Below are 13,484 nucleotides of genomic sequence, written 5' to 3' on the forward strand. Positions count from 1 at the left end.
TGGGTTTTAATGTTGTGAAGCTGTGTCAATTCAGAGCAACGACAGTCGAGTGCTAATACTTTTACCATGGATTAACGTATTCGGGTGCTACCTTATGTAACCTTGTACATTATTTAAAAAATATGTGCTATTTTTTTCGTTGCTCTATATTCCGCGGTCAATTGTAGGGAATATGTACTGTACTGTGCAATCTACTAATAAAAGTGTCAATCAATACTCCCCCGAGCCTGTAGGTGGCGGTGCAGGCCCATGTAACGACAAACAGGACGCGCGTCTCCATTTCCCTTTCTAGTATATAATGGAGCAAACTACAACGGAACCCCATATTAATACATTTACATGCCAACTTTGTGGTTTAAATTGTCCTTTTACTTGCTTCGGGCAAAAGCCACCAAACACCAGAGCCATTGTGTGAGTTAAAAAAAAAAATGAAGCAGAACGTCGTGTTGCGAGTTGGATGTTAGCTAGCTAGGCTAACAGTTCGCTGCTACGTGCAGAATCGACACTTAAAAAAATGTTTTCTGCTTGTGTCTTGTTTTATGGACCTGGCGTGAGTTTGTTTATATGTATGTTTATTTTGTTGTCTAGGTTGCTGGAGGAGTGTTTTGTGACTAAAGACCCCTTCAGTCCGGACAAGGAAAAGTTCCTTGTTTTGGGTTCAAAGTGCAACTTGTGCGATGCTACAGTTTGTGTTGGCGCGGTAAGATATTTTATTAATGACGTTTATTTCATCCTATCTCCGTTCTAACGAGTGTTTGACCTTGCATTGCATTGCTTTGTGGCTTCAATGCTATCCTCATGTGACCTCGTATCACGAGTCCTCAAAATGTACACGATGTGCTGAGAGAGCAGTGTGACTGAAGCAATCTACATGCGGCGCATTCATGAACGTGACTAACTTTTTTTTCCCCGCTGACCTGGCAGGACTGCAGCCTTTTCTACACCAGGAGGTTCTGCATGCCTTGTGTCAACAAGAACTTGGACCAGTTCCCCCTGCAAATCCAGGCCGAGCTGGGCAAGAAGGGGCAGCCGTCCATGGACACCAAGTGATAGGTTTTTAACATCTACCGGTAGTCCTTTTTTTTTTTTTTTTTTTTTTAATATGACAAACACACCTCTCTGCAGCATGGCAACACTTTTGTCAAAATATGTGGATATTTTCTTGTATTTTCAGGTTTACATTACCTTTTAACAAGAGAAGGAGAAATATAAATGTAATTTATAACATTTGTATGCACGTACAACACTTTTTTCATTGATTGATTGATTGAAACTTGTATTAGTAGATTGCACAGTGAAGTACATATTCCGTACAATTGACCACTAAATGGTAACACCCCAATAAGTTTTTCAACTTGTTTAAGTCTGGGTCCACTTAAATTGATTCATGATACAGATTAGGGATGTCCCGATCCAGGTTTTTGCACTTCCGAACTGATACCGATATTGTTTTTGCATTTCCGATCCGATACTGACCGATACTGGCCTATCCGAGCATGTATTAAAGTTTAAAGTTATTTAGCCTACTTAGTTGTCAGAATTATGTTGAAAAGGGTTTTAGTACTTTTGATAACAACTAGCCAGCTGAATTAGGGGAGTTTGAATAATACACAATGGTTGGTAACAAGAAACTGACCTGTTTATTCAAGGTTAAACACAAAATAGACAAAATTATACATGACAAACAGAAATGGCATCATTGAACGAGGGCTGGGCGATATGACCTTTTTTTAATATTGCGATATTTTAAGGCCATATTGCGATACACAATATATATCTCGATATTTTGCCTTAGCCTTGAATGAACACTTGATGCATATAATCACAGCAGTATGATGATTCTATGTGTTTTGATTGATTGATTGAGACTTTTATTAGTAGGTTGCACAGTGAAGTACATATTCCGTACAATTGACCACTAAATGGTAACACCCCAATAAGTTTTTCAACTTGTTTAAGTTGGGGTCCACTTAAATTGATTCATGATACAGATATATACTATCAGATATATACTATCATCATAATACAGTCATCACACAAGATAATCACATTGAATTATTTACATTATTTATAATCCAGGGTGTGGAGGGTAAGTGTCAAAAAGACAACCAAAAGAGTTTGATATGAGAATAAATCTAAAGTTAAAATATAGGGTAGAAATGCACCCATTTGCAGGAAATGTAGTCTTGATTTTCAAAATGTTCTTTCAAGGCTTGCATGTCTACATTAAAACATTCTTCATACTGCATTAATATATGCTACTTTTAAACTTTCATGCAGAGAAGGAAATCACAACTAAAAAAATCACTAATTTTTTCATACGGTGTTGATGTGGAAATTTTTGCCTCTGCATTTTGATGGTGTGGACGTGTGGCACCGAATGGAGATAAGCGTCTCGACAGACGTCACAATATTTGAACAATGATGACGAAAACTGTTGTCTCTGTCGTGTCCGTGTGTCGAAAATTGTTATGCGCTTATTTTTTTATTTGATTTTGTGCGTGGCATAGACAATACGAAGGTCCCAGACTCGGGATCTTTCTGTGTGGAGTTTGCATGTCCTCCCCGTGACTGCGTGGGTTCCCTCCGGGTACTCCGGCTTCCTCCCACTTCCAAACACATGCACCTGGGGATAAGTTGATTGGCAACACTAAATTGGCCCTAGTGTGTGAATGTTAGTGTGAATGTTGTCTGTCTATCTGTGTTGGCCCTGCGATGAGGTGGCGACTTGTCCAGGGTGTACCCCGCCTTCCGCCCGATTGTAGCTGAGATAGGCTCCAGCGCCCCCCGCGACCCCGAAGGGAATAAGCGGTAGAAAATGGATGGATGGATAGATTTGCCGTGCGCAGAGGACGCTTGAGCAGGCGCGCACCTTAGCGGCTGCGCTAGCATCACAGCTAACGTTAGCCATGCCGCTACCTCGCTCTCTGCTCGGGGAGGACGTATACGTATGTGACGTATGACGTGACAGTATGTGACGTGTGTCGTGACAGTATGTGACGTATGACTTGACAGTATGTGACGTGTGTAAGAAGGTGCGCTCGCTGTCTGTGAGAGGGAGACACAGGAAAGAGTGAGAAGAGCCTGTCGTGTAATGCCAGCAGCTAAAAGCAACTGCGAGAATTGTGGATGTGTTGAAGGTGTGCTGGAAAATGCGGAACGGAAATTACGGAGCAGCAGAAAAGTGGAATGTATTATTTAAATAGGTGCGTTGGAAAACACGGACCTGGATCGGCATTTTCCCATGCCTTGCCGATACGCAATTTTTGGCAAATATCTGCACCCGATCCGATCCAAATATCGGATCGGGACATCCCTAATACAGATATATGCTATTTTCATAATACAGTCATCACACAAGATAATCATCACAGTATATAAATTGAATTATTTACATTATTTACAATCCGGGGTCTGGGATATGGAAGGGGGTTACGGTAGGTTTGGTTGGAATCAACACTTCAGTCATCAACAATTGCATCAAAGAAATTGACATTGGAACAGTGTAGGTCTGACTTGGTACATATGTACAGCAAGTATTGGACACAGAGAGAGAGATCAGAAATTATAAGAAAAAGTGACTACATTTGATTGTTTAGATTTGATTATTTACAATCCGAGGAGGTATGATGAGGAAGGGAGGGTGTTAGTTTAGGGTTTGAAGTTGCCTGGAGGTGTTTTTAGTGCGGTTTTGAAGGAGGATAGAGAAGCCCTTTCTTTTACACCTGTTGGGAGTGCATTCGTTAAAACCTTCAGTATATCAGTGTGTGGAATTAAATTATCAGAGGTGGGTAGAGTAGCCAGAAATTGTACTCAAGAGTACTGTTACTTTAGAGATTTATTACTCAAGTAAACGTAAGGAGTAGTAACCCAAATATTTACTTGAGTAAAAGTAAAAAGTATGTTGTGAAAAAACTACTCAAGTATTGAGTAACTGATGAGTAACCTGTTTGTTTAATGATGACGGAAACAAATAATGCACAAAAACATAAAGATAGTAATGAGCAAATTCAGAGCCAGGAATATCTCTTAAGCAACTAAAACAATAATATATATTAAATAATAATACATTAACATAAAAAAATTAAAGCAAATTGAGCCACAATAACTTACATCACCATAGGCTCAGTAGGCAGAGATTACAAAAGCAAATAACAAATTAGCCTTTACGCAAACCATAAACTGATAGGTGTGGACTGCACCTGGGAACACACTGATTGGTGTTTCTATGTATGTGTGTGTGTGTGTGTGTGTGCGCGCGACTGTGCGTGTCTATGAGGCTGCAGTGCGTTAATAAATGTACAAACACGATGTACATTTGACAGTGATTCATAGCAGGGAAGCTAACATCAGCCTACGGTGACAGCCAAAATATCTACTAACATTACTTACCGCGATGGGCTTCCTCAAATTTGACGTTGAGTTCATGTAAGCTTAAGCTTGTTAATCATGTGACCGCCTGGCTCTGTTCGATTGGTGAAACGGAGTCAAACGTCACCAGTGACTGTATTTGATTGGTGAAACGCAGACATGAGATAGATCCTACTTTGAAGGTCTGTCTGACAGACCAAAACAAACAAAGTGTGCATTAACAGATCGATAAATATCAGTAGCGAGCTGAATGTAGATAGAGTGGAGTAAAAGTAGCGTTTCTTCTCTATAAATATACTCAAGTAAAACTACTCTTAGATGTACAATTTATCCCAAAAGTTACTCAAGTAGATGTAACAGAGTAAATGTAGCGCGTTACTACCCACCTCTGTAGATTATGGAATGGATTAACCAAAGAAATCAATGTACTAATATAATCCACTTCAATAAACTCTTTAAAGTGTTTACAAAGTACAAAGAAGAACCATGATAAACATTCAGACTTTATTTCATCCATCCATTCATTTCCAAGATAATCTTATTCATCTAACCAAATGAAATATAACTTACTTCACTAATTACTATTTATTTAATTTTATTGTTATTAGTTATGGAGCATATTGTGAATAAATTGAGAACATGAAGTGAACAAAAGTTTTAGCAACTGCTGTGTAAAGGAAAAGGGGTAGGATTAAATAAGCTCTGCTTCTTCCTACTCCTTTTCGAACATGTTGAATAGAGAAACTGGAAATTGTGATGTATCATGTTGTATGCACGCCTGTTCGAAATAAACACAAACTCAACTCATGTACATTTTAATATAAATAGATATTTGGTGCTAAGGTATGAATGTTATATCACAAAATGGACATATTGAAGTCACTTGTAAAGCCCATAGTAATACAACTGTTTATTTGTCCAAAAAATTAATTGACATAAAACCCTCTTGATTATTTAAAGCAGGGGTGCTCATTACGTCGATCGCGAGCTACCGGTCGATCTCGGAGGGTGTGTCAGTCGATCACCAGCCAGGCATTAAAAAAATAGTCCTAAAAATGAGCGATCATAAATCTTCACTATGACGTCACTTTCGTCACTTGATTGACATTCACGGCACCCGAGGGTCTTCTGAGATGACGCTGGCTGCTGCCAGCTCATTAAAATTACCGACTGGAAGGCGAGAAACACTTTATTTCAACAGACTCTGGCGCCGTACCTGTCGTCAAAACTCCAAAGACCGACAGCACAGTTGCACAATAAAAGCTCTGCTTCATCCTGCCTGCGCTACCAAAATAAGAGTCTCAGAAAGCTGGCTTGCACAAGCTAGCAAGCTACGGAGTTTGCCGACAATGTATTTCTTGTAAAGTGTATACAAAGGAGTACGGAAGCTGGACAAATAAGATGCCAAAAACCAACCACTTTCATGTGGTATTGGACAGAAAGGAGGACTTTTTTCTCCTCCATTCGAAAATGCGGACGTTTTTAGCACTACTGTCTGATTCCTATCAATGCAAGTCATCAGAATCAGGTAATACACCAACTTATATTCTTGTCTTCATGAAAGAAAGGAATCTATATGTGTTAAACATGCTTGTATTATCTTTAAACACATTTAAGTTGTTAACAATATTAACTATATGTGTTAAACATGCTTGTATTATCATTAAACACCTTTAACTTGTTAACAATATTAACTATGTGTTAAACATGCTTGTATTATCTTTAAACACCTTTAACTTATTAATAATATTAACTATATGTATTAAACATGCTTGTATTATCATTAAACACCTTTAACTTGTTAACAATATTAACTATATGTATTAAACATGCTTGCATTATCTTTAAACACCTTTAACTTATTAACAAAAACATATATTTCATAAATAAGTAAATATAAATGATATATATGAATGAGGTAGATCCCCACGACTTGATCAATTGAAAAGTAGCTCGCCTGCAGAAAAAGTGTGAGCACCCCTGATTTAAAGTCTATGTAAACTTTTTATTTTACGACAGTCATCACAATATGTTTTGCTTTTACATTATCATATGCACTAGCTAGGATTAAAGGCTACATTTTTATTGTTCTTTTATTTCCTAAAGCTTCCACTGTGCAAAGTGCAGCGACACAGTGGCAAAGTCGAACAGCGATAGGCACCGAGCCAACTATGACTGCACCGCTCCCTCCTCGACACTGACGTCAGCACTTTCAAGAGGTTTGTGCTCTTGTTGTCCTTTTTATTTACCCTCTCAACCCGCCTGCAAACGTCACGTTGACCGTCCGTAACCTCGAACCGCTGAGTGGATTTGCTGTGATTCAATCAAGTTGTGCCCTAAGTCGTTTATGGCCCGTCACAATCAGATCAAGCTCGCTGTCTTGTCGCTTGATGGTTGTGATAGCGCAGCCACATGGCCATGCTTCAATCCATCTTACAGGTATGTTTTTATCTGATGACAATGAGCCTTTAAACTCTTTACAGCATGCAAGATAACAGTTACTGATATTAATGTCACCATCGTAAACCAATGAGGCTCTAATCTACACTGTAGATGGCAAATCCCTTCGAAATTGAGTTTAATGCCAAGTGATGCCAAGGATAAACACATTGTGGACTTTAGCGCTACTTAAAAATGTTTTAATAAAAATACAAACAAAACATTATTTTTGAAGAATAATCTTTATTTTGGGTTTTATTGCCATGTTTTCTTTTTAAGTATCTGTGCATTTAAATGGTCTTTGTTTATATAGTACTTTGCTATTACTGGAATGATACCTAAAGCGCATTACATTATACCAGTACATCACATTCACCCATCAATTGAGTGTTACATACAGTGTTATGTACGTATAAAATTATATAGACAAAAATATGTCACTATATATAGTTATATATTTGTATTTTTATTCATTTATATTAGATTTTTTTCCCTTTTAAAATAGTTTTTCAATTTTTCATGTCTTTTTTAGATGTATTCATATTTATTTTGTATCAGTTGATGATTATTTTTAACTATTTTGTAATCTACATGTTATTTTAATTGAGGTCATAGTGAACATTAAACATTTGTAAATAAGTAGGTTTTTTTTTGTTTTTTTTAATATGTTTTAGAAATAATTATTTTATGTAATAAAGGCTGTGGCTGACATATGTATTTTTTAAATTCAGATTTTTATGATTTGTTGTAATCAACCCTCAAGGGACAAATGCTGACTTTTTGTAATTTCAGTAATTTTTTTGCTGTATTTTGCCCATAATTGTTATACTCAAAAAGTGTTGAGGACTATTAAGTTAACAAATATTATTTTGTCTGGTATTTAATTGTTAATTTTCACTTTATTTTATAATGTATATTAAATCAAATTGAGGTCATAGAGAACTTAAAAAATATTTAAGTAGTCTTTTTCAAAATAAAAATGTTTTAGACATTTATGTATTGAAGATTGTCATGTATTTTTTTTAATTCAGATTTTTTTTATTTGTTGTAGATTAACCCTCTGGAGACAAAGGCTGTCTTTTTGTCATTTTCTTAAATTTTTGCTGTATGGTTAGAGTGTCCGCCCTGAGATCGGTAGGTTGTGAGTTCAAACCCCGGCCGAGTCATACCAAAGACTATAAAAATGGGACTCATACCTTCCTGCTTGGCACTCAGCATCAAGGGTTAGAATTGGGGGTTAAAATCACCAAAAATGATTCCTGAGCGCGGCCACCGCTGCTGCCCACTGCTCCCCTCAACTCCCAGGAGGTGATCAAGGGTGATGGGTCAAAGGCAGAGAATAATTTTGCCACACCTAGTGTGTGTGTGACAATCATTGGTACTTTAACTTTAACTTAATTCTTCCTAAGAGGTTGGTTTTTTTTTTCATGTTAAATTTCAATGTCCAATTATTTCACAGGTGTACGCTACACTGTGTGTATATCATACTTGCCAACCTTGAGACCTCCGATTTCGGGAGGTGGGGGGGTGTGGAGTGGGGGCGTCGTCGGGGCGTGGTTAAGAGGGGAGGAGTATATTGACAGCTAGAATTCACCAAGTATTTCATATATATATGTATGTATATGTATATGTATATCCTGAAAATATGCAAACAAATCTGTGTTTAGATAATTGATACTTCAAACTTGCATAAATATAACATGAATATAAGATAACTTGGCTTCTGAGAGCTTCAAATTGTAATGAATAAAATGGTAAAGTTGTTGATAAACAAGCAATTATTTTTAATAATTAAATATGGTCATTTTAAATGAATTATTATGACAATTTAAAATTAATTATTTCAAATGTGTTTATTTTAATGTACCGGTATAATTCTATGGCTGGATGTAATAAGGAGTCAGAAAAAATACAAATAAAAATACAATTAATTTTGATGTTTTTAGCAAAATATTGTAAACATTTCGTTTTTTTTTTTTTTTAATTAATAAATATATTTATTTTTAGGTAAGATAAACATAATAATACAATTTATCTCTAGTCTGGATGATTTAGTTCTTGTCACCCTGTTGAAAAAAGGCTGTCCTCACTCAGGTCCGCATGGAGCTGGAGGGGGCGTGGCCTCCAGCTCCGGCTGAAAATCGGGAGATTTTCGGGAGAATATTTGTCCCGGGAGGTTTTCGGGTGAGGCGCTGAATTCCGGGAGTCTCCCGGAAAATTCGGGAGGGTTGGCAAGTATGGTGTATATATAGACATAGAAGTCCTTAAAAAGTTGTTTTTAAACTTACTTTGCTTAAATCTCACAAGCAACTTTAGCCTTTAAAGGTCTTTCGATCAAATGATGTCACAGTTTTCGACTGATATACATTTGCATAACGAGTTATTTTAATAAATCTGATCAAAAGGGCCAACATTTAAAAAACAAACAAAAACACACAAATTTTGTTTTGGACCAGAATTTATGGAGAAATCTAAGCAAAAAAAGTGAAAAAGTTGTTTATATGTATGTACGTATGTATATGTGTGTATAATCAGTTGAGGACTATTAGGTACAAGAATATGTGGTATTTGTTATTTTTCACTTTTATTTTATAATATATATTAAATCAATCGAGGTCATAGTGAACATTAGAACTATTTATGTATGTATATACATACATACATATATGTGTATATATATAATATATATGCGTGCCTATATGTATATATACATGTATGTATGTGTATGTATATATATATGTATATATGTGTGTGTGTGTGTGTGTGTGTGTGTATATATATATATATATATATATATATATATATATAAAATCAGTTGAGGACTATTAGGTACAAGAATATGTGGTATTTGTTATTTTTCACTTTTATTTTATAATATATATTAAATCAATCGAGGTCATAGTGAACAGAACTATTTATGTATGTATATACATACATACATATATGTGTATATATAATATATATGCGTGCCTATATGTATGTATACATGTATGTATGTGTATATATAATATATATATTTGTGTGTGATTGTGTATGTATATACATTGTTTGGTTCTGAAGTCATAAGTTGTAAAATATAGAACACCTTATTATAAAGTATTCACAGTATTTTGGATGTCGCATTTACGTGTTTATCCTATTTTATTAATTTTGACATAGCCAATGAATTCACTTGTTAATCATCACATATCATAGCAGTCCCTTGTTACCAAGCAAACATGCCCTCTCGTGGCCTTGAGCGACATGAACGTGGAAGGGAGCGATTAGATTGGTCGCTTCATGTGTCAAAGCCATGATACCATTCCTCCTTTCTCCCATCATGTTGCCTTTTATTGTCACACATTAAAGAAAAACAATTAAAAAAACTAATTCTGAATACGACCGGCCGCTGTGTGGCTATGAAATGACGTCATGCATGTAATGTGGTGAAATCCATGTTTCAAGCAGAACAGGAGAGGTTGAGCATATGGCGTATTTGTTCAGCGTGAATGCATCACTATGTCAACAAATGCTCCAGTCAAACTATTAATGAGGCCATTACTGGTGTGTAGAGTTAATCCGATCTTCCGTAGTGGTGCTTTAAGGACACTGAGTGGGCGGGCCAAAGGAGCGCGGAGCCAATGAATGGCCGTCTCTGTTTAAATAGTCCTTGATGTCAACTTCTTCACTCACTGCAGCTCTAACGCCATGTTGGCTGCTATGTCCTGACTTGTCTTGCAGCTTTACTACGCACCTGACAGGAGTCCACCCAATCACCTTCCCCCCTGGATTCTTACCCACTTTTTCTTTAATGGAGTATCCTGCCGCGACCACTTGGGAATAGGTTTTGTCAAAATGTCAGATGTTCGCCTTTCCGACGCGACCGTGGAGAGGGTGGACGCGCCGCAGCAGGACAACGGCAAACCTCCGGTGCGCAGGGTCCTTTTTGGGAGACCCGACCCGAATGAGATACGCGACTGTGTGACTGCTTCCATCGGGGAGGGCGTGCAAGCGTTTAAGGAGCGCTACAATTTCGACCCGGACCTCGAGACGCCTCTTTCCGCGGGGAACTTCGAGTGGACGGTGGACCCCGGTGCACCGGAGTTCTTCTCCAGGCCGCCTCACGGGAGGAGACCGTTGCCCGCAGGGGCTGAAGGAAACCAGGCGCAGGAAGCCAACAATCTCGCGGAGCAGTAAAGGTACTCAATAAACTCACTTTTTCCCCCACACATCGTGTGTAGACGTAACATTGACAACAACAAAAATAATACACTTTACAACCGTGCATGTGCCATTGAAGGCATCATCATTTAAACAGCATGTACACAGGTAATGTAGTTTTACAGCCTTGCATGTGCCATTGAACGCATCGCCATTTACGCCGCACGTACACTGGTAATGTCTTTCGGGTGCTCCTTAAGACGCGAGAACTGCCTTTTAAACAGTATAGTTTACGACAGTGCTCGTGCCATTGAATGCATCACACTGCCCCCAGCATAACACCGCACGTACACAGGTAATACTACATAACCCGGTATGTGTTGTTGAACGCGTTATATAACGCCCCCGCCCCAAACTGCTTTTTAACAAATACAGTATAAGACCGTACACGTCCCATTAAACGCAACATACGATGCCCACAGTATGGAACTGTGCATGTGCCTTGGCGATAACGCCGCACGTACACTGGTATAATAACTGGGCATAACATCAACGTTACATCTTATCTATATAGTTTATAACCAAGCGTGTGTCATTGAATGCATCGTATGACATTAAAACCGCATTTTGAACGAATATAATACATTGTTAAACCGTGTATGTGTCATTGAACGTATCATGTCATAGATAAACTGCCTTTTTAATAAAAATATATATGTAGCACATACAACCTGCATCAACCCCCTCCCAACATAACACCCAACGTACACAGGTTTTCTACAACCGACCATTGAACGCATCTTATCAAAATGTCCTTTTATACAATATGTGCCTTGGAATGCATCACAGTGCCCCCACACAACACCGCACGTACACAGGTAATAAATAACATAGTTCACACCCGGGAATGCATCACAACGCCTCTCTAAACTGTAAGCACTGTACATAAACAAATGATGCAGTTTAAGTGTGGTGCGTGTGCCATTAAATGCATCACAATGTCTCCTTTTTGCAAAGAAATAAATGATGCACCTTACAGCCATGCATGTGCCATTGAATGCACCATAGTGCCTCCCAATAATGTGAACTCTGAACATAAATGATAGTACATTTTACATCGTGCATGTGCCCATGAATGCATCACAAGGCATCTTGTATTGTGAACACTGCACATATAGTGTAGTGTTCCACCGTGTCTGTACAATTGAATGCATCACAATGCCTCTTATTACTGTTCATTAAAGACGTCTTTTTGTTGTTGTTGCAGCCTATGTGAAGGAGAGCGCAGAGAGAAGAGACAGCCCTCGCAAGCAGGCTCTCCTATAGGAAGGCACGAGAGGCTGCACAAGCACTGAACATGTACACTATCAAGTTTTGGCACTCTTATTGATATTCTTTTTTTAATTCTTAAATTGCCTCAGAAGCAGCAGACAATGTAGCAAAAGTGTGCATATTGATGACCCTCCCTTCCCCATCGTTTGTGCTGTTTTTACTACCTATGTTTTTATATGTAGCACATAAAAAGCTAAATGCTTTTCATGCCTGTGTTTTTGGATAATATGTGTGAATTTTGACACGGGTGGTGGGGTGGTTTAGTTGCAGCGCAATTTCCACCTCCCCCCTAAAATATTTCAAGTGGTCATGTTATGTTGTAATTATTCAGGTCTTTTTTTTTTTAAATGCATATTTCAACAGTCATCAGGGTTGTATGGAAACTTAAATGTCTTCCTTTTTGTTCTGGCTCTTCCATGGGAACAGCCACAAAAGACAAAGTTTACATGAGAATCTCTATGTCCCCCTTTTTTATTTCATCCTGTTGTTTTTTGTTTTTTTTTTCCCAGAGATTTGCCAAAGTGTGCCTTTTTTTTTGGTTTGGGGGATGGACAGTTGAGCAATATTCGACCAAATTTGCCAATAAGAATCCTAAGAAATTTTATTTGAATGCACCCCTGAGTGATGAACAGTCCAGATTCAAAAGATAGATAAATAAATAAATAAATCACTGGGCTACTTATGCAAATATGTGAAATTCATGTGGAACATGTAAATTGCACTATTATTCCTCATTTTTGTGTGGGCAGAACAACAAAAGCGCCCTCTCTGAAGTGGACCTGTGTGCCTTTTTTTTTTTTTTTTTTTTTTTGGAAAAACACTGAAAAAAGTATACTAACTTATTTATGTTGTGTGTGTGTGTGTGTGTGTATGGCTTTCCCAAAGCGACGTTTTTTTGTAAATATATTTTAATCATTATTTGAAAAAGGTAAATAAACGGTTGTACATCATTGCGCTGGTGGTTTGTGGTTTATTTTTGAATCGCAACTCAGCTGAAAACAACTGCATGATTTGTGTGCAAAAAAAGTTTTTTGTGCTCATCTGGAGCAGAAGAAAAAAAAACTTTCCTCCTTGTAAGAGGGAACGAGAAGTGGCTTGCAGACCGTCCAATCAGAGAAAAGAGCAGAAAAGCACACCACTTGGAGGGAACCAATCAGGTAGCAGTGGGCGGGACGATGTGTACGGTACAGGCTGTTCTTTTC

At 37.8% G+C, this 13,484-nt stretch overlaps 1 protein-coding gene across 3 annotated transcripts; it reads left to right on the forward strand.

The window, feature by feature from the left end:
* Positions 1–252: 252 nt before the first annotated feature.
* Positions 253–13,232, forward strand: LOC133606177 (cyclin-dependent kinase inhibitor 1B-like). Of its 3 annotated transcripts, none has more exons than XR_012050480.1 (5): positions 253–411; positions 589–700; positions 925–1,070; positions 6,478–6,590; positions 10,531–10,573. XR_012050480.1 is itself a non-coding variant. In XM_061959817.2 (3 exons), the coding sequence occupies exons 1-2, from the start codon at positions 6,784–6,786 to the stop codon at positions 10,984–10,986; spliced, it is 483 nt and encodes a 160-aa protein (XP_061815801.1). In that variant the 5' UTR covers positions 6,619–6,783; the 3' UTR covers positions 10,987–10,988; positions 12,218–13,232. The 3 variants fall into 3 exon arrangements, 1 of the variants encoding a protein (XP_061815801.1); XR_009815220.2 differs by having other exon boundaries at positions 925–1,053; XM_061959817.2 differs by lacking the exons at positions 253–411; positions 589–700; positions 925–1,070; positions 6,478–6,590 and adding exons at positions 6,619–6,810; positions 12,218–13,232 and having other exon boundaries at positions 10,531–10,988.
* Positions 13,233–13,484: the final 252 nt, after the last annotated feature.

This window comes from Nerophis lumbriciformis, linkage group LG05, assembly GCF_033978685.3.
Source record: "Nerophis lumbriciformis linkage group LG05, RoL_Nlum_v2.1, whole genome shotgun sequence".
Classification (NCBI taxonomy): Eukaryota; Metazoa; Chordata; class Actinopteri; order Syngnathiformes; family Syngnathidae; genus Nerophis; species Nerophis lumbriciformis.

What these genes read in the sequence shown, in the direction of transcription:
- LOC133606177 (XM_061959817.2), top strand. Translation starts at nt 6,784, where the DNA reads ATGGCCATGCTTCAATCCATCTTACAG. An exon ending in TGCTTCAATCCATCTTACAG is followed by an intron (nt 6,811 to 10,530) that starts GTATGTTTTTAT and finishes CTTGTCTTGCAG; the next exon opens with CTTTACTACGCACCTGACAG.